The sequence below is a fragment of the Melopsittacus undulatus genome, chromosome 3 (genome assembly GCF_012275295.1).
Source record: "Melopsittacus undulatus isolate bMelUnd1 chromosome 3, bMelUnd1.mat.Z, whole genome shotgun sequence".
In the NCBI taxonomy this organism is placed as follows: domain Eukaryota; kingdom Metazoa; phylum Chordata; class Aves; order Psittaciformes; family Psittaculidae; genus Melopsittacus; species Melopsittacus undulatus.
In genome coordinates, this window is record NC_047529.1 from 54,902,842 (window position 1) to 54,929,547 (window position 26,706).

At 39.2% G+C, this 26,706-nt stretch overlaps 1 protein-coding gene across 1 annotated transcript in view; it reads right to left on the bottom strand.

The window, feature by feature from the left end:
* FBXL4 (F-box and leucine rich repeat protein 4) overlaps window positions 1-15,146 on the bottom strand; it is a 62,297-nt gene extending 47,151 nt beyond the window's left edge. Inside the window, exons 1-3 of the mRNA XM_034060852.1 lie at window positions 15,100-15,146; window positions 9,376-9,526; window positions 7,992-8,581 (exon numbers count right to left, since the gene is read on the bottom strand). Of these exons, the coding sequence (XP_033916743.1) occupies window positions 7,992-8,500 (509 nt within the window). The 5' untranslated portion in view covers window positions 8,501-8,581; window positions 9,376-9,526; window positions 15,100-15,146. The remainder of the gene's footprint in view (window positions 1-7,991; window positions 8,582-9,375; window positions 9,527-15,099) is intronic.
* Window positions 15,147-26,706: the final 11,560 nt, after the last annotated feature.

Genomic DNA, 26,706 nt, shown 5'->3' on the forward strand with positions numbered 1-26,706 from the left:
TCCATTTCACAATGGACATTTTCAGATATGTACAGATAAATTTTCCTATCTTACATCATGCCGCTCTCCACAAATACCTTACAGAAGAACAGGAGGCCTGCACAAGTCTTATGTCAAAGGAAAAAAAGAAAAAAGTAATGGAGTGAAACTAAACATGCAGGATTGGTGAACATATGGCACATCAGAAAGTACCAATGTAGGAGAGTGGACAAGTCCACCCTAAGGTTAACGGGTCTTATAAGCCAGACTTATTACTAAAAGATTTCATCTATTTAGGAAATTAAAGTCAACCCATGGCAGAATGTAGCAGATACAGTCACACTGTCATGCCCACTCACACAGGTCGATTCCCTATGCAAATACTTTATGTTGGCAATGCACATGACCTTTCTTGAACACATCCAGATCACCATTTGACATTTTGCTTAGATGCTTTCATATACCCACTCAAACTATCCGTAGGGAAACTCAAGGCTATATTTTCACTAATTTAGCACACCCTGCACCATCAACTTTCAATATATCTCAGTTATCGACTTCTCCTTTAGTGCCCTGGAGAGAGTATTATCTAGCAGTAGCAGAGCTCTGGAAAAAAATATGGCATCTGAAGGTCTAGGCTGCAAAGAAATAACCTCCTTTCAGCAAGCAGCATCCCAAGTTTCCAGTCTTTGTAATAAATTAGAGAAAAGGAAAGACACATGGCATGAACTTACAGTATTGTGAAACTCCACATTACATACCCAGTACTGATGAACAAGACCAGTGACAATTTTCCACTGTCCTTCTCATACTGTTTTCATCAACAGTCCACTAATCTAACTTTAAAGAAATTAACTGTTGCTTAAAATGGAAAACTTCAAGTCTATGAGGTTGATCTGATGGTTCTTCTCTGCCTTGGTGACACCATACGCAAGAACAGGCCACAGCAATTGCTCTGAGTCAGGGCTGGCAAATTCTTCCTGCGTGTAGATGTACTCTTAATACACTCATTACTGCAACTGGAAGTTGTCTCCTCATCTAGGATCAGCACATCTGACATCTGAATGGGCTACATGCAATCTGAATGGGAGCAAAGACTCCACAGTTGGATAAAGTATGAATTTCCAAGAGGCTTCAGTAAGAACTGCACTGCTTCTGTTCTGGAGCTTTTTGCTGTTTTTGTCACCCATTCCAAAACCTTTCAGAACAGACATTTTAACAGTCAGTCCTGGTTTCAAGGTGTATCAAAATCAGCTTCCCTAGTAAGTTTGCCTGCATTTGTTTCAAGCTTAAGGTGCTCATAAACTATTTAACCCAACACAAACAGAATCTGAATCCCAACACATACCTGTAAAAAAGTCAGTAAAATTTTCCTCTCCCCCTTGCGTTAACTAGGCAGCTCTCAAAAAAATCAAGCTGAATCAAATGACTGAAGGTAGGACATTGCTTGTCCTCAAGTATTGAAGATACACAGTAACAACTGAAGATGTTGCACTAAGAGTGCTTCAATAAGAAAGTTTCATCAGCAATGTGCTAGAAAGCCTCAGTCTTCACAGTGACATTCAAAGCCTGAATGAGAGGCAGAATTATTTTTTCTAGGAACTGAAGAAAATGAGGACTTTGAGTATTTTCCATTCAGCTTTAATAGACTCAGTTTTCCCATTGGATTTCTCTCCACCTCAAGAAAATAATCAGAAACTCACTCTGTTCAGATTTCTGATACTAAAGGCTCCATACACACACTTATGTGGTTAAAAAAAAAATAAAACCCTGCATCTTTTAAACCTGTCATTTAAAAACCCCTGTATTTTCTACTGTGAAGTAAAACACAGTCTAGCGATTTTCAGGCTGAGAAACATACTTGCAAGGTTTGTGTCAAATGAGTGCACATACTTAATGCTTATTTAATATTTTTTCTTGACCTAATGGTGTTGGAAAGCTTTTTAATGCCTAAGATGATGCCTGAGTAGACTTGGCTACTTCTGAAGAAAATATATAATAAGACAGATTCTTTGGAAAAGTGGCTCCTAGGAAATGTGACCAGATTTCTCTTCAGTCAGACAAGATTAAACTCTGCCTTCATTCTGCTGAGATTTCTTCCATTATAAAATTGAGATTGGTGTAGAAAGTGAATAAAGCACTATGTGCGATCCAAGCACAAAAAATAAACACCCTGTCCCAAGAAACTTAAAGCTCTGTTAAAAAACAAAAGAAAAGAAAGTTTCAAATAGACCAACAAGGAGAACCAAAAGAAACTTGGGAGAATAAAAGTAAGGAAACTCAGAGAATAATATGATCACACCTTTGCTGAAATTGCAACTTCTGCTACATTTATAATCATGAAGTGATTATTGATTCATAGAAAAACTCCAAAGATTCGCCAAAGTTGACAAGCAGGCATTCTTTATTGCAGCACTGGAAGACATGGGGAATAGCACCTCCTATTGTGTCCCCTCCAAGCATCAAACAAACCACGTTTATATTGTTGACTAACATACATAATCAGTACATGTTATATATATTCATTAGGTCTGTAATCAATGACATCACATTTCTAGAAAATTCTTTTCACGTGTACAATAATGTGGTAATGGTCTTTGGGACCCCTGGTGGTCATTTCTTCCTCATCTTCTTCCTCACTTCGCCCTTTGGACGAATTTTAGGTTTAGAAAGTCCTGTTGTTATGCCAGCAAACACTAGTTCGGTTCTAGCTGGTTAATGTAAAACATTTACCTAGAATACTTCTTCGCTGTCATTTACTACAAAGCTCTTACCCATTGCTGTTGTTGCAAAGCTACCAAGCTCAACATTACTTAACCACAAAGCAGAACTGATTTTAGTTATTTACAAAAGATTATACTTCATTTTGTATTTCTTTGTTTCATTATAATACATGCCACCTGCTCTGAGCCAAGCAATTGCTCTGTAAATAATCTGTAGGCTACTAAGAAGAAAACGACTCCTGCCTACTGACATGGCAGGGATGCTTCAGCACACTAGGTTCCACATAACCTGGGAAGTCCACACCTGCCCACAGCTGTGTGTTAATAAATACAAAATGCAGGCAAAACATATGAACTTAAGACATAAGAACAATGTTAGAACATTCAGATCAAGGTGATAAGCAGAGTTCACAGCAGTCTAATTACTATGAAGGAATATGCAGCAGATTTTCCTTTCTACTTAGAGAATTCAATTCTGAAATACCAGAGAATGCAGACAGGGCTCCAAGAATGCTCAGGGCATTTAAAATAGCAAGAGGTATTTCAAATAACTGCCCTCTCCACATAAGCTTTTTATGGTGTTCTCAAAAATGACTGTGCCCCATGAACCCAGATTTCATTCTTCTATGACAGGCATCCAGACAAGAGAAAGCTGTTTTCCTGAAGATGTCAAAACAAGTTATAAGTAAGGATTCAAATGGCTAGAACTTAAGTTGTATGTTACACATAGGTGAGATACAGCCCTAAAGGTGCCTTATCACACTCTAACGTGTTGATGGTATCAGCAGCATCTTAGATGCCTTCAGGACCTTTAGAAAGCGAAAGGAATCCCGCAAGCAGCAAACACAGCTAAGCTAGGAAATACTGAGCCAAGCCATCCATCTACAAATCAAACTCAGAGTTTCGCTCAAAAGAGCCTCTAGAAAAATTCTAAGATGAAATAAATTAAATTAAATTAAATAGAAATAAATGGCAGGAACACACAAGCCATAATGGAACTGCTCCCAGCCAGTCAAATGATCATAGTATTGCACCTATGAGAAATCACGTAATCAGTGTTACAGTTTATCTGTGGAAGAACTAAAAACAAAATAAAATAAATCACAAAATAATCTTCAACCTACTAAGGAAGCAATCATTGCATAGCATAAGGACATACAGAATCATAGAATTCTTTTAGGTTAGTCTAAAGGTTTAGAAACCTTTAAGATCACATCCAACTGTTAACCTAGCAGTCCACCACTAAACCATGTCCTTAAGTGCCACATCTACATGTCTTTTAAATAACCTCCAGGGGTGGTGACTCCACCATTTCCCTGGGCAGCCTGTTCAGTGCTTGACAACCCTTTTGGTGATGAAATTTTTCCTATTTTTACAATCTAAACCTCCTCTGGTGCAACTCAAAGCTTGTTGCTTATTATTTGGGAGAAGAGCCCGACCGCCACCTACCTACAACCTCCTTTCAGGTAGCTGCAGAGAGCAATAAGGTCCCCCCCCCAAGCCTTCTCTTCTCCAGGACAAACAAACCCAGATCTCTCAAATGCTCCTCACAAAATTTGTGCTTGAGACCTTTACCAGCTTTGTTCCACTTCTTTGGACACTCTCCAGCACCTATATGCTATGAGACATTATCCCAAGCACAGCCACACATCTCATACTAGTTAGGAATCTCTGGTTTTAAGCTTTTTATAAAAGCACATGAGTATATGGTGTCACTATAAGTTACATGAGATAAGAATCCCTGCAGTTCTAAGCCAGCTCTTTCACTGCCCAAAGAGGGCCACATTGCTGTTCACCAAACTCTAACTACAGAGAATGTGCACCACAATACAAAAATCTCAAGGCTGCACTAGCATAATCATAGTAGAATGCAACATAAGAAAGGAGTGAATTCCTTCACCATGTAACAACTGAGACTCTATGCTACAATATTCTCTTAATTTCCGATTATTAATTTTTGCTTGGATTTTATGCACTCAGATAATTCATGTAACAAATCTATACATGGATACTAACATAATGTTAGCATAGTTTAAGAAACAACCAAACACTTCTCAACAGTCAATGTGTAAGTGGCACTGATGAAAAGCACAGGTCTTCATGTGTAAAGATAGCAGTTTCTATTACATTTATGACTTTTAAAAATTGTTTTATGTAGAGGAGAGTGATGGAATGTCTTCTGTGTTTAAAGTTGCAAAAGCTATGAGAAGACAGAGAAATTTCAAAATGCTGGACGTTAGTTGAAAATAATTTCACATTAAGTCCTGAAGAGCTGATCCCACCTTTAAAAATTGGCTTTGAATAAAGCTGATTTGAGACAGCACCTTACAAAGCTGTAACTGATAGTAGTATTCAGTACACCAGCAACTGAGGAACATGACTAAAGACCTTTTTCTGAACACCTGTGTAAGTCCTTCTTTCAGACAACTGAAGCATAAAGTGAGCAACAGCAACACACTGGCCAATGTGAGCTATAGCCACTTTTCTGCAAGAATATATAAAGTCCCCTTGAGTGAGGGCTGTGGCAGCCCAAGTCCTTACAGAGCCTCTTGTAGGTTAGAAGTTTTTCCACAAAACAGTCTTGGATGAGCTGATGTTTTAAATATTAAACAAAGAAAAAACCAAAAAAGATTACTCAGGTCAACTAGCATAATCCACTAAACATAACATTTAAACAAGAGACTTTTTCCTCTCAACAGTTTTAAATTCACCATTAATATGGTCCTTTCTTTGTATCAAAGAAAAAACTGATGAAAGGGAACCTTTCTAGTGACCTGCCTTTCCTACATTGGTGTTCAGAAAGGAAGAGATCCAGAGTCAGAAGATAAAACAAAACAGTACTTTAAGGTTTTTAGGGAATAAGGTGATTCAAAATTTTGCATCAAAATAGAAAGAGGAGGAAGACAAATTCTAAGTGTCCTTCCAGTAATTCAGACAGGGCCTTTTTAACAGAAGGAAATAGTACAACAGTTCTTCAAGTCCAAAACATCAATTCAACACAGAATAACTGAGATTATCAGCAGCATTTCAGCTTCAAAAAAAAAAAAATTCTTAGTTGACACCTCAGAAAATTTCTGGAAATGAAAACAAGGGGCCAAGAACTGAAGCTGAAAAGAGACCACACTCTTGCAACTCTTCATATTCCCCTTATAAGGGGAAGTGAATGAACAGAGGAAAAATATTGCATACCTCGTGGAGAAAGAGTTCCTTTATCTTCCCTTCAAGATGTTAAGACATGCTTGTCTCTTTCAGAAGAAAGAAAGAGCCAAACCAAATGTGCAGCTCTCAACAGACTAGTCCTGCTGAGGAAAGATAAGCCAAAAGGAAACAAACAAAAAAAGTCCCTCTAACACTTCCTTAGCATCAAAACTGAGAAATTCTGAAGACGCAGCACAGACTTCTGAGGCTTCCCAAGACAACTTTCTAACCAAGATATTGTTAACGTAGGTAGGCAGAACAGAAGATACCCTTGCCTACAAATTCAAAAGTAGGCTCCTACAGAAAGTTCATCCTTATTTACAAAGAACAGAAAGTCTGAGCTCTGACTCTGTCCATACCCCAAGCGCAGTCATAAAGCATATCCAAGAAGTTTCATATTAGTTTTTTTTAAAGTATTTTTACTTTGACCTTCTTTTAGCACTCTGAAATATTTTTTATTCTTAGTGCTCCTTACTAAATAGCTCTTTCAGTTAACACTTGTTAAGCTTTCCTACAACACTTATTGGTCTTTATACAAAACTACAAGAAGTATTATTTTAAGAGCTAAAACATAAACAGGCATTTTTATAAAATAGCATTATCTTATTACTCAGAATTGTACCTTCATACAGGCCTGCAGCACACGATCTTACTATTAATCTAAAGCAGTATTCTCAAGTTACAGAAATATCTTCATAAATCTGTGCTACATTATAAAATAAAGTAGTAAAATGAAAGTTCACAGAGTAATTGACCAAAAATCATTTCACATTAGGTTCTAAGTTCAAAAGTCTTAAAAGCTGCCTTCACCACATACCATTCCATAAATAAGTTCTGTATTACAGTGCCAAAGACACTTTTCCTACTTCTGAAGCTAGGTGGCCTATTATTATTAGTTTGATTTATCACCATTCCTTGAATTCAGATGTTTACTTTAGAGCTATACAGTATATACTTATCAGAGTGCTGTAAAACAACTGCACCAAAAAACAGTAAGCGACAGAACCACACAGATATACTAATTGGGAATTTTGAATATATGACATGACACCTGATTTTCTAGGGATTTTGAATAAACATCAATGGCCTAGTATTAGGAAGCATGGGATACTAAATTAGACCTTGAAGTACACTTTTTAGCTGTATCTGTAACAGGCAAGTCAGGAAAAAAAACCCCACCCAGCATCAAAACTAACACTGCTTATACCGCCACAGCGTGCACTTTAAAGGAATACAGTATTTGTTTGGCATATTATTTTCTATATGATAGTTTTTCTTCTATCAGTTTTCTTTTGTGGGTTATTTAGTATCTTTTTGATGTATACAGAATACTTTGACTGCATATGCTGATAGCTTTTCCCCGTATTCTTCCCCACCTTGTACAGTGTTTTTCTTTATTGTCTTACCAATTTCCAGGTCCCCATCTTCCTGCCCCCCAAATGAAATTACATCATGACTTCCTGCTATGAGGAAAACCAACAGGATCAAATTGTCTTCTTTTAGTCTATGAAACAAGTGTAGAAATTATGTTTGGCCAACACCCTTTGATCATATCAAAAATAAAGATCAGATAAATGGCATCACCTCTTGTTCAACTGTTCTGTGCTCCTGGGTTTGGCCTCATTTCCATATGAACAGTTATAGTGCCTGATTGTACTATGCATACAACCTAACGTATGCAACCAGAAAAAAGTTTTTGGCTACTTGAAGAAGGATGATACAGCAACCATGAATCCTCAGCCTCTCCTACACAGTTTGCTTTTCTCATTGGAGAAAGAGAAGAACTCGGAATTGTCACTTCAAAAGTGATTTTTGTATATACATAATAATTATTACTCATTAAAATTCCAACAAAAAAACTATCATTACACAAATGTAATTAGGATCTGCATTAATTCCTACAAAAAAAAACCCCACATCTTAAGTTGCTATCAAAACATGTCACCAGAGTTTTAAAAACATGCAGAAACAGAGGAAACATCAGTGGATCAAATATAAAACAGAAATACTAGGAAGTAAAGTTTGCTACACAGCATTATTTGTAGCATTCAACATCTTACAGGAAAGCATTAAGGAGAAAAAAAAAATTACCTTACTTCAGCTGGCAGATTTTGTGAGTAAGGGTTTGCAGAGCATGCCAAAATCCTGACTACAGCTCCAGGATGATACGTTTCCAGAATGTGCACTGCAGTGGGATAAACTGGCTCCTCAAAAGCGAGTTCCACATAATCCTGGCTACAGAAGGTTGGTGGTGTCCTCTTGAATGGCAGCCGAGCACTAGGGCAACGATCCCACCAGGTTCCATAAGTTCGAAAGACGGCAGTCTGAGTAAAGTCACCAGAACTAGGGTACACATTAGGAATACCTGCTAAATTCCACATGGTATACGACATGCTGTTTTCACTACCATAGTGAGAGCTGAAATCCAACACTTCTTTGGCATACTGAACTATTTCAACATTGATAGGTAAGGCTCGGGTGTTTGATTCAATAGCCCTTCGGCTGTTCATTTCTCCTCTTGTCGCTGTCCTAGCTCGGCGCCGAAGGCACATATAGTAAAACATGCTCAGAACTGTTAACATGGGAAACACGGGTGACATCTAGATCTCACTTGGGAAGATGCAAAAGGTCAGGAGTCCTTTATAAGGTGCATTAACTGCTTGTGGTGTTTTGGAAAAGAGCTGATAAAACAGAATGAATAAACATAGTAGGCAGATAAAGCATTCTTAGAAAGCAAAGTGTACTCCTTTAAATATTGTCTTAAACAAAATACTGTTACTAAACCAGTAATAAACTACAACATTTTCTTTTAAGACAATTATTTAGTTAGAGGCTATTAAGTGCAGCTTCCCATTTACAGTGTTTAAAAAAAGACTTTGAAGAAACATTAGCCAAAACTAGTCCTCAAGCAACAAAAAGACTAATGATTAAATAAAGCATTATTTTCAGAGATTTCTTAAGAGGAAAAAAAAATCTTGCATCAACTTATGGAAATGAAATCAAGTATGAAATGAAATCTGGCCTTTGCAGTAAACAACTGTAGAAGAGTATCTGAAGGTACAGCTAAAATTATCCATAGTACAGCTTTGAAATACTTAAAATAAAACTGACTTCTAAACAAAGTACTCAAGTAAGGCTGTAGCAGTACACAGCTCAACAAAACCTAAGTTACTTCACTGCTTAACATTTTGCAGTAAGACTTGCCAGACCCAAATTAGTTCATTTAAAGCTAGCTCAAGTGTATCTATATTATGCTAGAATCTGAGGAAAAAATACACTCTTCAAAGATAGCTCATGTAGAAAGCTGGACAGCCGCTCCAGCAAACTGTTATCCCTAATTTGTTCCCATGATTTGTGAACATTTTTAAGAATGACAAAAGCAAGCTTTAGGTAGTTAATATAAACAAAAAATTTAACCCACTGCTTCCTGTATTAGAGCACTAGCCTGAAACACTCAAAAAACCACTGCCTTTACCCTTTGAAAGTTGTCCATGACAGCATTCACCTCCTGAAGGATGCTCAGAATTCATTAACAACATCATCTTCCTTTAAGCCAAGCAACAAAGTAAGTCTTCAAATGTGTCCTGGTATCAGAAGCTGAAGTCCCCATAGAAAGCATTTTACTTCTGATAAGAGAAAATATTTTAATTTATGTAACAACTCAGTTAAACACAAAATGTACTAGACCTGCATGCTGCTAGGCCACTTAAAAAATCCCCACAAAACATACTAATAATTAAGGTACAGATGTAGTTTACACAGCCTACACCAAATCACAAGACAAACATACAAGCGGGTTTAGCAATTAGAGAAAGCCAAATTGAAAGCAAGTCTCTTTAGTAAAGTTTTCTATTTAGAACAGGTGTGAAGAAATATTTATAGCTGAATGTTGTCCTTGGGCTGTATCATATTCCCTACTAACAAAGATCCTCTTACATATGCTTGTCCCATATTTAGCAGCCACTCCATACCTGCATGATGTAAACTTTTAGATTTACTAACACACAATAAATGCAGAACATTTTCTCTGATTACTGCTAGGAGAACACAACACACCTGGGCAATAACACTGCACTCCAGAATTCACATCCTCCAGCACCACAAACTTTCTCACAAACTGGCCTTCTGATTTACTTGTTCATCAGCTTTACTAGGAAAGAAAAACAAGTAATGCCTGTAACCTGTTAAGAGGCCAAAACAGGGATGACTAAGCATGTCTCAAAATAGAATAAACGTTTCAACAGCCTGTACTGGAGTGGCCGGTTAGTTTACCACAGAATACATAGTGTGGTAATCACTGAACCAACAGAGCTGACTCTTCTACAGCAGAAGACGCACCAAACAATGACTACCATGTTGCCTCTTACTGCCTGGCAGACAAACTGATATTTGCAATGGGTATCATTCTTCATAGAGCTTTTGAAAGCAGAAGCAGGGTAAATAACTGAACAAACTGAGATGAATCAAAGTTACTTCTGTACACCCCTATATAAACCCAGTGGTTTTTTTCTTGGGTAAATTGCTTGCTTCCCATACTGACAAAATGCACGTAACAGCTCTCTTTGGCTTGAACGTTGCCAACAAGAAGGAGCTTGTGGTAACAGATAAGGACAGGCTGCACTATTTGACCCTCTTACTTGTGACAGTGAGAAAGTTTACTAACAAAGTGTTCACTTTCATGACTCTTCTATTATTAGCTTTTTGTTTAGCTCCTGTCCTTCACTCAGTTCCACATGTTGACATAGCTGTCAACAACATGAATTACTCCTGACATTCAGTGCAGAAGGGAATGTGTAAGACAGTACGCTGGATCCACTTCAAGCTCTCCTGGAATGCCAAAGCCCAATAATGTCAAATTTCTCCCAAACATCCTGTTGAACCACCTTTTAGAAAAGGCACCAGGAATAAAAGCACCACAATGCCCTATCTCTCCTCCTCACAAAAAAAAAAAACAAACAACAAAACAAAACCAAAACCAACAACAAACCAAAAAGCAAAACACAAAAAGAAATCCACCCCAAGAAACAAAAGAACTCCAAACTGAAAACTTATTTTATCTTTTCAGCATGGAGCTGCTGTAAGATGTACATGAAGATTACAAATACGTCCTCTCCCTGGATTTTTCCCTCTTAAAGAGAAAAATCCATTTACAGAATATGCCAACAGACATTAAACTTCAACAAACTTACTGCTGTCAAACCCTGGAATCACATGTAAACCAGAATATACACCAGCTTCTAACTCAAAATTTCACTAATTAACATGTTTTGAAGGCTGCTCCATGGAAATTATAGCTTTACAGAGCTCAATTTTAAGAATATGAGATATTTCAAGATCAGGTACGAATCACTTATCTCACATACACATCCTACACTTCTCACATACACACTACACTTCACGTTTGCATTGCAAACTCCAGGCTTCCTCTGGCCACAGCCCGGAGCTCTTACAGCACTGTTGTAAAACCCAGCTGTGCTCCCTATCAGCTTGTCAAAGAGCAGCTCAACTGCCAACTGGTTCAGACCTAGGCAGCAATTAGCTGGCCAGCTTAAGCCTGGTCTAACAGGGTAGGTAACTTGAAATCATGCTGCAGATTTTCCATTAGCAGAAATGAAAATCATTTTCATAAAACCTGGAAAAAAATTGGTATATTTGACACACCACTTTGTCAATTTTTGCTGACATTGGTCAACAGGCTCAAAAGTAAATAAGTAGGAAGAGACAGAGAGGTGCATAGAGCTTTTATAAAAAATGTATTGTTTAAACAATACAAGTGGAGGTAAATTACTTCCAAAGAGTTAAAAGCAGTATAGAATTTAGTAGATTAGTTTCCACTAAGAAGAAAGAGAAAATTATTAAAAAAGAAGGAAAATGAGGATTAGGTCTACAATACAAATAAGAACTCTACTTTGGCATTTTAAAAGATGTGTCAAGAATTGGGTACAGTTGAAAGACCAATGAAAAATTGCTCAGAAGGTTAAAGGATAACAAGCCAGTGCAAGAATTACATTAAATACAGATCAGTCGGGCCAGATGATATAGAGAGATTTCTTCAGGAACTACTACAGGTCAAGTTGGTTTCCAACTGAAGGGACTTAACTTTGCAGGAAAAGATTAAAATGCAGACTCAGGCCTACACAAAGCGTTAAGATAAACAGCGCTGGAGTGGAACAATTCATGTACATGCAAAGTTTATGTAGAAAAATTCGCCCTTCCCCAGACTGCTTGATTACTTCTAAGACATCCATTTAGGCCTATGCAACTATACCTTCCAATCGCTGACAGCATCTTTGGCCCATTGCATATTACTGATTTCCACTTCTACAGGCATAATTATGCCAAAGTGAGGCTTAATGAAGGTTTCTTTTAACTGTGTCTTATTATCCTCCTCCCAAGAAGCAGCCTTCTACTTCTTTCCTTTTATTTGGCTTCTTTCATATAATCATTTTTTTCCATCAACATATTCACTAAACAGACTGAAATGGCACTATTAAATCTCAGGAACTGCAGTGGCCACCACAGACTAGCACTGGGAGTGTTAACTGTTCAGTCAGAAACAGAAAGCAATGCACTATGAATGCACAGCAACACTGTGAGTTGCTGTCCCAGGCCTCCATGCTCATTTTGCACTTGGGTTGCCTGAGCTCTGCCCTCCCATCTCATGCCCCAGACTCAATCCCTATCTGCCCCTCAGCCACCTCTCCAGCCGGCACTTCTGAGGAACACTGGGGCTCACCCAGCCAGACACCAACCACTCCTGCAAGCAAGTGTATGTGTTCAGTCTATCTCCCTGAAACAACTCACTACTAGTTAACAAAAACAACTGCTGGCTCTAAGAGGCAGTAAGACTGCAAGACCCTCAAGGCAGACCAGCTCAAAGGGCCATGGAAATGTTACCTTTGAGTTTACAAAACAGACAGAACTTCAGAGAACCAGAGCAGACTATGCATGGAATAAAACTTTCCTAAGAGAGAGACATGCCACCTTCTTTCAAAATACGTTACAGCCCATCACTTTACTTACAGTCTCTCCTATTCAGATCGCTATTTAACTGACAGCTTATTTCAATTACATGAGGAAATACCCTTTTTCTATTATGATTAACTCTTCCTCCCTTCATGTTATACATAAAGTCTTCTGAGACTGTAATTCACTTCTTTCAAACACAACAAACCTATATAAAGGAAAATGTCTTATGGATTCTGGGATGTCTTATGGATTTCATGGGAACAGGCACTAATTAAACTAAAGCATTCAAAAGCCCTAGATCTTTTCAGTCGTCTTCTATTTTGCCCTTTTTTACAGGGATTGTATGTACACAAATCTATTTTATATTTCCTCCTGAAATAATGCCCTTACCCATCCCTGGCACAGCATGTGTTAGACAAGAATTTGTACTATTTGAAAAGCACATGTACCTACAAGTCATGTATACACATCAGGTTTGGTTTTTAAAGGCACAGAGGAAATAATTCCTTTTTACACCAGCTTTGCTAATCTCACACTTGGGACTACTGTGCAGTTTTCTTTCATTTGACTATAAAAGACACAACAACACTGACAAATTACAAAGAATATATAAATGACAAAAGCAATAGATTGTATTATCTCTGAAGAAAGATTACTGCAATTTAATATATGCGTCTTAGATAAAAGATGGTAAATGGGAAATCTCTTAATTATCTTTGTACATTAATGAACAGAGGGAATACTGGATCTGTACATTACAGGCTAAACCAGAGTATTTTTACCACGGGTTAGTATCTCTCACTGTTAATTACCTAGATTATACTAACATCTACTCTCAACTTGTTGAAACCAGAAGCTAATATTAATTAAAAATTAATAAGCTCTTTGAGCGCACTTTAAGCTCAAGCCCCACTCACTGTGTTTCTTGTGTTATGGCACTATGAGCAGCCATTTAGGACTTATAAATTTACAGTTTGAAAAATAATGGAACATCTTGACAATTATATCTATTTAAAATCTTGCTTGTGGTGCCATCATGAGCATTAAAACATACAAAACCCAGTAATTTCAGATTATTTCACTGACTGCCCCTTCCTTCCTGTTAGGAGCAGAGCTCACTGCAGTGTTAGCATCGCAGCACAAAACAGACAAAAGTTCCTCAGGCATCTGCAACACGGCAAGGGTGACTGTTGCTGACACACACAGTTCACATATACGGAATTGTTTCTCACTATGGGTAAATCATCAGGTAGTCCCTTTCTAAAAACGGGTCATTCTACACAGAGCCTGAAGTTACCAGCATCAGGCCAGCTGCCCTTCCACCTATGGTGAAACTCTCCTCCTCATGCAGAAAAAAAGTAAAAATATCTCCATTCAATGCTACTCTCAATAATCAACTGAAGTGCATCTGTGTTCTCATTTTCTCTTCACCATGTTGTACCACCTCTCAATGCAGGTATATTCTATATGCCAGCTGCCCCCTCACGGCCCTGACCAGAGTGGATCAGGCCACGGAGCTTTCTCCCACAGTTCAATCACCAGCCTGCGCTACGATAAATAACAAGTCACACCAAGTGAAGCGCCCCGAAGCAAGTACCTAAAATAAGAAATACTTAAGTCCTGCCAGCTGAGCTCCCGCCCTGCCCTTCAGTCGTGTTGTGACGGGCCAGCTGGGGCAGGGAGGTGTAGCTCGTGTGACACAACAGGTACCGCGCAGCACTGAACCCTTGTGGAGAGCCCGGCTCTACGGGGACCCGCACAGGAGGTGAAACCCCGGCGCTGCCGGCTCCTACAATGGCTCCTCCGGCGTGCTCCATCTCCTCCCCTAATGTCTCACTCCCGGGGCACCCGCGCTCCCTGCCGACACGGACCTTCGCCGGGTCAGGTCTCGCCGAGACCCACGGGCACCGGTGGGGCTCCCCCACCGCGGAGCGGGCGGGGCTGCCTGGCGCCGCCACCGCCGCCCGGTCCCCTTCCCGCCGCTCAGAGAGCTCCCTCCCCGACACCGACAACCACCAAACCACAGCGGGGGAACCGTCCCCGTGGCCCGGCCGCTAGGCGGGCACGCACCCGCCGCGCAGGACCAGGACCGGCACCGTACGGGGCTGCCCAAGGCCCGTCATCGCTCTCACCGGGCCGCGTCCCTACGGGAGGGGCCCCGGTGGGCAGCGCGGCCCCCTTCCCCTCCCACCCCCCCCCCGAGCGCGCGGGAGCGGAGCCGCCACCCTACCCCGTCCGGAGGGCGGAGCACCTCGGGCCGCATGCCACCGCCGCGACACGCGCCGCCGGAAGCCCCGCAACGGCGGCGGGGGCGGGGCGCCGGGGGAAGGGGCGGGGCTTCGGGCGCGAGCGGCGGCGGGCACGCGCCTCGGCGGGGGCGGGAGCAGCGACTGTTAACGGCCGCGGTGGGTGGTGTGCTCTTCGCTGAGGGAGGCGGCCGGAGAGCTCGGCCAAGCCCGGCGTCCCTTTGTTTTAGTTGCAAAATGAAGCGAGCGGCGGTGCAGGCCTATTGTATTGTTATTGTTTGTGATCCAGCCCTCTGTGCCTTGTGTCGGGGTGAGGCGGGTGCTGCCCACCTGCCCATGGCAAGCCCCAGCCTGGGTTCTCCCAGAGCTTTCATCAAGTGGTTCATAAGTCCTGCCCTAGAAGCAGCCCAACCAGCTCATGCTTTTAATGTCGTGCTTTGAGTCCCCGACGTGTCAAAAGGCCAGCTCTGATTTTAATTGATCTTAATGAGTGCTTGCTCCAGCTAGCGAACTTTAGTGGCTCTTAGGTCCCTAACAGGCATATTGCAAATGTATTTTCTTCCATGTCCTTTAATTTGGCACACATACCCGAGCATTTGTGCTTCCTCTCTCAACCCCCATTTCTGATCCCAGCTCTTGTGACAATTGCTGATATTGCTATCCATCTGCCTAGCCTCATCATGTGTCCAGAAATGCTCCATGTTAGATGGTGCCTGCGACCGTCTGGTTATGGTAGAAAAGAGTGATGATGCTGACTGGCTAACTGGTAAAAATTTAATTCTAAACAATCCAGAAAAGATTAAACATACTTGACATCTAGAATACTTTTTGTATAATGATTTAATACAAATTCTAAATATTTTCAATGCATTCAAAATATAGAAATCCATATATTTCGGATAGAGTGCCCTCTGTTGCTAAGTGTAGTGGCAGACAGGCCACTGCTCTCCTCAAGCAGACATGCCAGGGTTACCAGTTCGTACAGGTGATTCATATAACTGCCTGTACATGTGTGCACATACAGAAATACATGTACATACAGGCAATCTTTATGTCCATAGGGTGCCACTGTACCGTTTTTAAACAGCAGTTTAAGGCACTATTTCTGTGGAAGATAAGCTCTTCATTTTTAAGTGCCAGTGGTGGTTATGCCTTTCTGCCTCTTTTAACCTCACTTCTATCCTGCAGTAAGGTGCTAGCTCCAAGGTGCTTATAAAGGTGATTTTAATAATCACCTTCCCAGGCAGTGACCACCTCAAAATTTATATTCCTACTACAAAAAAAAAGATGTCAGAATAAGACTATGAATAAGTTTGTCAGAAAATAAGCTAGGCATGAAAGTTTTTTTTTTTGAGGTTTATTTTTTTTACATTATTGTTTTCGTTTTAAGTTTTGGACATATCCTGCTATCCTCCCTTTCCAAATATAATGAAGGGAAATGGAACACTCGGAAGGGGCAATTTGCCTAACCTATCGAAGACTTCCGCTTTAGCATTAAATATGTCACCTAAGAACAGAGATGGAGAAGTTTCTATCTCTGCCTATTGCCTATAAAGACAAAACAGGCAACTAGTGGATATATCAGTACAGAGGTCTATATTTGGCTGAATCATTCCTACCCTGTGTTTAAGACTCTATTGACACTGAGTTCTGCTTCAGTGTAGAATATAGACAGATATGAAAAGTTTTTCTCTTAGTCTGCTCATTGCCATCACAGATTCATCTTAAGTTTAGCTTTGTAAAGGTTATGTGTTTGATCTAGTCTGCTAGGATCATTCTATAATTCATGGGGAGACATGAATACCTCCAGGTGATCCAGCCTATTGCATTCACTCCTATGACAGGTGCCCAAGATACCACTGTTTGGAGGTACATCTCTTTCTGCTTGGCATAGACCATACCCAGGCTCAGACAGCAAATAGGATGTGCTGTGTGTGAACACATTGCTACTAATTGAGACAAATTACAGAGCTAACTCTGCTGTTATTCACAGAGGTTGTCCAGCAGCAGAGAGCATTTGAAAACAGCAGAGGGACTAGTTTTTGTTGAAGGGAACAGAGGACATTGGGTAACAGTGTCCTTTTTGTCTAGGCTGGTGTCTCAAGTTCAAGCTATGTGCATTCGATATGTGCTCCAAATTACTGTCAAATTGTCATTCCGCAGCCTTTGTAAAAATCAATTGATGATCTGCTTTTGTTCAACAGTTACCCATATCTGGAGCTGACAGATAATTTCCAGTGAGCTATGACACATAAACACTTTATGCATACTTCTATGTACACATCAGCAGTAAAACTAGGCACAAAATATGTTCCAGAAATGGTCCTCTGTGTTGAAAGGAAATACACTGCCAGAACAATGCAGGAAACCTTGTAAATGAACAGTGAGGCTTCCCTGTTTTATGTATTAATCAAACCTTGTAATCACCAAATTCGTGTGTTAGCAGCATTCTGCTTCTCCTTCAGCTTCCCTTCCTTATTGGTAAGCAGTACTATGGCTTACTTTTTAGGGGAAAGCTTACTGAAGTCAGTAGAGTATTGTTATTTCAAAATTATGCATAAAGAATTGAATAGCCATATCACTGACGTGCTTAAGTTGATTTAAGTTATGTCTGTGTGTATACCAAAGGCATGTACAGGTATGATATGGCTAGTGACATTTCAATTACTTTTGATTCCCAGAACATACAGGTGGGTCTTGGATCCACAGTCAGGTATTTTAGCTTGCTTGTCACCACAAGGCAGCATTGTGATGACTGATAAAAATGTCCAGAAGGAATTTTTTTGTAGGAGGAAGTAAAGATCCCACTATGTCAGCTATTGTGTCTAGTGGTTGTTGCTCCAAGGCTCTTTTGCATTTTGTGCTCCCAGAAGACATACAGATCCACTTTTCCAGCAAGGTGGTCCTTAAAAAAGCACTTGTTGCAAAGGGGTTTTTACTGAGAATGAAGAACAATCTTATCTGAGCCTTGGGATAGGAGACAGCATTAATTAGGAGACAGCTCCTCATGAAACCAGGATAACACTTCAGCTATGTTTGCAGAAAACCAGAAAGGCCTGTGTCACTATTTCTCATGTATGGGGTGAGAAAACCCTTTGTAAATAAAGAAATCATGCAAAAAAAACTGCCTGGCTTGTAAGTCTCCAGTTCCTGTTCCCAGTAATCTAACTTTTTATCACTTTGCAAAGCTTTATATTTAAAGTGTTAAATTGAACCCTAAAAATAACAAAATCAATCAGTGAGTTATCCTTAATACAACAAACGTATCCAAGTGTTAACTGCACAGCAGCACTGAGTGGGTACGCATAACGCAGTTGCTATTTGTGTGAATTTTTCTCTCTGGCTTCCCCTGCATCCAGGATATTAACCCAGCATAGGAAACATCTCACTGCCTCTTGGACTAGCATTATTGCTTTTTGATATGTGAAATTACATATATTCTTTGAAGTGGAAAAGAAAGTATACTAAGTCAATGAGACTCTTCACCAAGTAAATTTAAACATGTTTTAGGTGTTTCCATGAGCCAGGCCTAACAAGTCATTGGTTTCTGTGTCAGATTGATCTCTGGGTTTTCTGAATGAAATGTTTATTCCCTATGATTTTTTTTTCCATAACAATATTTTGCCATGGCATCCTCTCTCTGACATGGTCAATGAAAACGCCGTATTTCATAGTTAATCATATTTGCGGCATTTTATCTTAATTTTTCTGTACTTTTATTAAAAGATAAAGAGGAAAAACGTGCCACAGTACAAGTATTTGCTTAAATTTCATGCACAGTTAAACTACTGCAGTACTTCATTTGTGTCTCTGCTGCTTGGCATCGGTTCTTAGTAGGTGACGCAAAATTGAGACTGTAGACTCACTGGGACAAGGGCAACATCTTGCTATGTCTCCTGTGAAGTACATAGTGTACTAGGTATCAAATCATGTAACAATAACAATTCCAGGATTTCAGTGGCTTAGATCCGCCCTTAACTGTGGAAGCACTCCACATAATATGTAATTAAGCTTTAAGAGAAAAAAGCATAATGAATGAGGAAATCCTAATTTATCAAAATACAGCATTACCTGTGCATATCATAGTTAAAAATCTTTCCTTTTTCTTTTTTGTGTTTCTGCAGAAATATGAGCAATAATTCTAAAGCCTGGAAAGGATATGCTGACCGAAGTCTTCGTAAGGTTTTTAATGAGGGTTAGGGAATCTGAGATAGTAAAATTGACCATATACAAGAAGGCTGCTGTGCAAGAATCCTCAGACAAGTTTTAAATCCAAATCCTTTGTCAGCAGCACTAGGATCCAGTCAGGATAATATGCTGATTTTAACCAGCAGTAGGCTTCATATAGGGATCTAAAGAGACAGAGATAGATACAATCTTATTAAGCTTTTGTGTTGACACTGCACAGCTTGTTCCTGAATTCAATTAAATTTTAAGGATGGGAATCTAAAACCTGTGCAACATTTTAGCAAGATATACAGTAACATTGGAACCTGAATAGCAATGGGAAGAGTAAGTAGGAAATTCCCTTAGCCCCTGGGCTACCACCATTTTTCTATTCTGGCAGACAAGTAAATGCTCTAGGTGTCTATGCTGTAAAAACTTTCCCAGAGGCAATTTAGGAAAACTACCTACTTTCTTCAAACTGGACCCATTGCTTTAACCTTCTGAATGTCAGATTTCTAAAGCTAAGTGCTCCTGGTGCACTGTTGGCTGCTTCTAGTCCCTAGGTTTTCCTTGCAGCCTGCTAGGAGTGCAGGAGACTATCACAGGCATGTATGCTCAAGGAACAGGGACCATTGATTCCTTCTTCGTAACAACTAGAGAGCTGCAAGGTGCATTTGAGCAAGGTTTTATTGTAATTTCATGATGAAAGGGAAATTCTGAGAGTTAGCAGGACTGTGTTTTATCAGGCTTATGATATTGATTGGTAGTAATTGTTAATCAGCCCTAGTCTCCTCTATCATGCCAGTGGATTTTTCTTTAGAAATATATCAGACATTTCACATTTTCTTGTGTAAATGGCTGTATGAACTGACTGGCAGCAAGGAGCAGATGACTGGTAGCTTTGAGATAGACATGTGCAGCATCCACACTGTGTGCTTTTTTATCTCAAAACTCAAGGGAATGGATACAGCTGCAGTGCAGTACTTTAGTGTTTGCAGATCTGAGCCATATCGATTTCCATAGTTGTATGTCATTTAATCTCACAGAAAGACATTGTTAGCCTCTCATCAAGCATTGCATAACTATTTTAAACCCTTTAGAATATGTTCATATGACCAGAGATATTTTTTATAGGTCAGGTGTATTCTGTGAGTACAAAACTGTCTGTGGCTCATCCACTGCTGCCCTATTTCACAATGGCATGAACCATCAAATCAGAGCTCAGCAGGGACAAAGTTACAGATGCTAAACAGTAAGATGATTCCACCCAAGGGTTAGAAACCTGGAAAACTATGAAAAATATTATGAAGTTCATATTGCTGTTACAATCAGATCAATGTGAGCATTGTTATCAGTGTCAATGAATGGAGAAGGTGGTGGTGGTGCTTTGCAACTGGCGTCTTAGGCTTCCAACACAATGGATCAAATGTGCAGAAGTTTTCTTGTAGAAATAACATAAGCATCCACTGCATGAAGAAAAGGTGCTTTCAGCCATGTAAATATACCATCAGTAAAACCATATGTTGATTTATTACCATTTTCCACTGCTAAAGATATCATATAAGTATGGGGAAAAAAAGTGATATATTAAAAGACAATGTAAGAAAATGTTCCATAAAAAAAATTAAGACACTTTAGTGCTTGCTGTGTTTTATTAACTTTTTGTTTCCAGCAGATAATGTGTAAGAAAACAGACTGCCACTTCCCTAAATATGTAAGCTTTTAGCAACCAGCTTCAGGACAGACTTAATGAGCTTCAGCTTCTAACTAGAAGCTTGTAGCCACTTTCCTTTTCCTGCTATACAAGCAGCTCAAAATTACACTGAGTATGCATGCTTATAATATGCATATTTGTATACACACAAACATACATCCCCTCTACCCCACTGCAGGAAGCATTTTTAATCTCTTTAATTTGTGAAAGTCCCTTAAGTATGGATACAGTGCAAATAGAAAATAACATAGCCAGATATCTGACCCAAGCATTCTCTGTTCAGGAATGAATTTGCTACAGTAATAGAAACAAGTGAACTAAGTCAGTTTAGAAGTATTCATGGATGTCATGTTGGCATAAAATTACCAGCACTGTTAAACTTTAAAGACACTGATGTGTTCGGACTGAGTTAAGTATGATAGAGTGGCATACTGTTAAACATGCATGGTCTGTGATTTTATCAGCTGTGGATTGATTCCTGGTATGTTAATGCAGACCTATGTATAGTTTTCTTGATGAACGTAAGGCGTGTTAACTTGTTACTTTAGCACTAAGCAAGATTTAGTTTCTTGAGCATCTGATACCTCAATTATTCGTCCTGGGAATTAATATACAATTAGCATGAATTCCTGCTTACATGTAAATAGATGGTTATATTAATTTGGATGCTGTTCCTAAAAGAATTCTGAATAATAAAAAGATTAGTATTAATATCTTTATACTGGATACACATCCAACTGCGTAAGGAACAATTTTTTAAATGTAGAAATGTCCTCACAGTTTGTTTTATTTGTTCCATTCTCCCTCCAGTTTCTGGCTGTTTGGCACATCTGCCAATGATTTCACATAATTATGACTGCTAAGTAGTTTTTGACTACGAATATATTTGAAATATTTGGCCTACTTCTGTGCTGATTTGTACACTTTGAATGAAGGTAACTCCTTTGAAGTGATTGGATTTACACCATTTTAAAGTCACTTAAGGAAAAGCGTAGGTAGGTCAGTTCTTCCTGGAGCTTTTTCCTCAAACATATCATGCTGGTGATTTGCCAGTGAGTTACTGCTACTGTATTTAATTAGTTCATCCAAAAGCAAGGTAGCAGTGTGCAGTTGTTAAGAACACTGGAATGTGTTTCATGGCAGAGCAATTTCATTCTTAGCTTTCAGATGTAGCATTTTCACCAGAAGAGCACTGTTTGATTTTAACTGGTTTTGGGTTTGTTTTTTTTTTTTTTTTTTTTGGTGGGGGGGTTGTTGTTTTGTTTTGTTTTGTTTTTTTAATCTATTGATTTCTCTGCTTCCTGACACTGAAAGCTTTCCTTGCTGTTTGGAGGACATGGCTAGAGACCATCAGTCCAAGCCTGAAGCTGCAGCAATACCTGCAGCTCTTGCCTTGGTTAAAGAGGCTTAGAATGCACAGGACACTGCTTATGGGCATGCAGCCCACTCACCTTCACTCATGGGACACCAACTCACTTGGAATAACCAGTAAAATGAAACAGGGTTGGTTTTTGTTTTGCTGCCCGCTGTTAGCTTCCAGTATGCATTAAAGATATTCTGTACTGTTAGTGAGATTTTCCCCTCTTGTATTATTCTAACCCTTTAAACTGAGTGTTGTCCTGTCCCTGGCTTCCTGATGATCGTGTATTCTGAGCACATAGTTAGTTCTGAAGGTGGCATTGTTATTGACTGGATATACTAACTGCTTGAGAAAATGTTGATTACTTCACATTCCTGAAAATTAATCCTGAAACCTTCCTGAACTATATTAATCAACTCCTTTAACTTTTTCTTCAGTGAAGAAGGTGGAGGCCAGCAGTGTCATCAAAGAGCAGGTGCTCCTCCCTGCCTCATTAGCACCTTGCCTTCTTTCAGTTGCAAAATCCTTGAAATCAGGAATGCTGTCTATAGCTTTTACAGAGCTCCATTGGCCTGTCTTGTCTCTGCAGCTAACTATTTGTCTGCCTCTTCCACTGTGTTAAATCAGCCTTTTGTGACAGCACCCTCCAGACCTGCAGAAGCAACGGTTCTGCAGTGATGTGGTACGTCTGTAGGAGATTGATGATAGCTAGAATGGTGAACCTATGGGAGCATTTAAACACACCAGCATCTAAAAAACTGAGGAAGAAATCAGGAGCATGAGGATGATAAAGGGGAATATGGGAGCATAGAAGGAACCCGCATAAACAGGGACCCCCCTAAATAAGACCAGGCCAGGTCCTAATACAGAAGGCAATATCAAAATGCCTATAAAGTGGATGCTGGTAACAAATGACTTTTTAGTTTTTAATATGTGTATTCTGATTACAGGAGGAACAGAATGGAAGCAGGCACATTGATCTAATAGTAGAAGATGGAAATGTTTTCTTCCCTGTATTTGCAATAATTATCTTTCAATAATCATCTTTATATGATGTGACAAAATCAAATACTACTGTTGGATTATTCTGTGATCAGCAAGAATGTAGTGTTGTGTCTTGAAGATAGATCTCACCAGAAATCCTTGTGGAGAATTTTTCCTTTCACATGCAGGGCAGCACAGCCTGACGGGCCAAGGATTTTCCTCTGAAGCAGTAGAAGTGCCTTCACACACTGGATACTGGAATTAAGCATAATTATGTTAGGTTGGAATGGAAAATCCTGTTTTTCTGATGCAGTAGTGATAGCCACAGTGACAAGTGCTTTTTCATGATTTTAAAAGGCAGGGGCCTTTAAATGTTGATAGCAGAGGTATGCAGTACAAGTTAATGCTGTGGTGTTCCATTTTGAGCACATAGGAAATGTCTCTGTGCATACTCCTAGCATGCAATAATAGCTATGCACACAAGTGCAAATCAGATGCTCTAGGTAGTAACACCTATGTCTGCTCCAGCCAGCTGAGTGACCTTACATATCTATCACTTATCTATTTATGCAGATGTTCTCCCATCATGAAGGAGGATTAATGATGCTACTTCACAGAGCTAATTAGAAAATGAATCAGTTAATGTTTGATTCACAAGAGCCATAAAGCATTATACAGACATTGTTTGTTTTTAATTCCTCCCTCTATCTTGCTAGCTAATCAGCAATATTATTCATATTCATACAATTATTAAAATCACATTATATATCCCAGATAACCCACAACATCTTTCTGATATGCTTTTTCTTGCTTCTTTCATACTTAGTACTTCTTTGACATGCTACCTGAATTGTAGAATTTCTTTTAAACACTATGCGTAGGTTAGAAGGTAGCCAGATAGGATCATGGACTGATGGGAGCATTGAAATACACCAGCATTTAAGTACCCACCCCTCAAAAGTCATCATCGAAGAGCTTTGTTTTTCTCTTGCAGTACCTAATGATCTCTGATTTTTCCTCAGCTTCATGATCTCATTCTTGAGACCTAGTTTACTGTTCTGGAAGGAAAAGGTTGAAAGGATGTGACTCAGAGTTTGTCCTTCTGCTTTTATAAAGCTGAAGGAGATAATTCTCAAACAACCAAAATGTACATTCACATTTGGATAGAGCATACATGCTTTTTCCATCTGGTCCTTGCATGAACTAATGGAAGTGAAAAGACTTCCTCAGCTAATGATGTGAAGCATCATGTAATCACATGTAACCTCTATCTTGTTTAATACCAGAGGGTGCATGATTTTTTAAATATTTATGCAGATTCTTAGAGCCATTTATATCATAATTGGTTCATATTCAGTAATGACAGACCACCAACACAAAAGCATGTGCTTGCTAAAATGGAAAGTAGCAGTAAGTATGTACTCCTAATACAAATAAGGATTCTGATTTGTGTTCTTGTTTTCTTCTTTTTTGTTTGGGGTTTTTTGGTTGTTCGGTTTTGGTTTGTTTGTTGGTTTTGGGGTTTTTTTTTCCCTCAGTACTATTTCTGGTTATTAAATTCATACATTCCCCTAACAAACTGGGCTATATCCTCTCCTAATACAAATGTCAGTGTTCTAGGAACACAAGTTAGGATAAGGCAGGTCCTGTTTAATCTCCCAAACTTCCATTGCATTTCCTTTAGGAAAAAAATAATAAATCGTAATAAATCAGTCTTTTATTTCCTTCTGTTACATGCTACTAGCCATCCCAATGTGAGATGCTCTCTTGAAGCAACAAAGACAGCAGTTCATTTGAAGCCTCTGTTAAAGACATCTTTCTGCAGAACTGTGAGTCTTTTCCAGTCCAACCAGTTAGTTTCTTTTTACTTGTAACTTCCCATCTGCATTCAGAGCATCCTGAAAAATGAGTTCTCACTCTTCCAAGGGTTAAATTTTTTGCTAACAAATATGGACTGTTTGATATGAAAACCATTATTGTTTGATATGTCAAATAAAACATTTGTCAATCAAAAGTCTTTAAGCACTGGGCTATGTGACATTTACTCTTTTATAAACCGACAAAGTCCCTCGTGGCATGCCTTTCTTCCTCTCATTTAAATAGTGGTAGAAGAACAAATCACACTTCAGGGCAAGTTGATAACTGCCAGTCACGATTTCTGCCTTGTTTACTATAATGAGGAGGGTAATAAATGCATCTGACCATTTCAGCTGGCATTTGCATAGATGAATGATTTGTCCAGTCAGTTGCTCTCCAGTGATTTGGGCCTTTTTGTCAGCACAAAGAGCATTCAGTCTCCCTGGAATTTACAGCAGCCAAGCTCTCATTAGCAAACATCCTTTACCATGAATGATTCAAATAATTACCACTGAAATAATAAACTGTTTCACAAAAACATTTTATTTGATGGCTCCAAACATCAACTTTTCTGAATTGTTGACATTCAAATAAGCCAGAGAGCCTTATTGTTGAGCAACAATGATCCCCTTGTAAAAGGGTGGGCATTGTTTTACCTCCAGCAGACCTTTAAACTTGGCTAGATATCAAATGTGTCTCTCAAACAGCTAGCCAACGTGCTGGGTAATTGGAGGGCACGTACCAGATGGAGCTATAGTAAAACTGTATGTTCAGGCTCCCAACTAATTTTTACTAGATTTACTTAGGATATTGTGAGCGTGAAATTCCAGACTAATTAGCAGCAAGTTATCTGTTTGCATCTACAGGAGCTGTATAATTATTAAATGCTTCTGCTTACACTGAGCTCTCAGTTCTGAGTTCTCTTCTGTAATGGTATTCTATGTATATAATTAAGTGTTATTTGATACAGTTTTGGAGTTCAATCAAATGAGCAAGCAACAATTATACCCCATTATGATCTCCTCTAGTGTTTGGCAGTAGGAATGATGTCACTACATTTCCAAACCCGTAGCATGAGGCAAAAGGAATTTCCTGCTATCACTCTCCTTTACCCTTTGTACCATGCGTAATTGGAAAGGTTTTATGAGTTAATTTAGAGTAGGTCTATTTACTACAGGTTTTCATAGGCTACAGGAATGTATTCAGTTTTCATTGCAGCATTGTTTGAATGAGTACGTGCATGAAATTATTATCTTAATATCAACCAAACAGGATTCAATTGCACATTTTATGCTTCTCTTAACTGTGAGGTAACAAAACACAACAAGAGAAAGGGGAAATATTTCACTCATCCTAGCACATTCTTCATTGCATGATTTCACTTTCACATTAAGGTGGCATAGGTAACAATAATCTCAAACAGCCTAATACCTGAGACCTTGATGTTCAGAAATAGAATAACAGAGCCCTGATTTTCATTTACAGACCCTTTATATCCCTCTGGCAAGA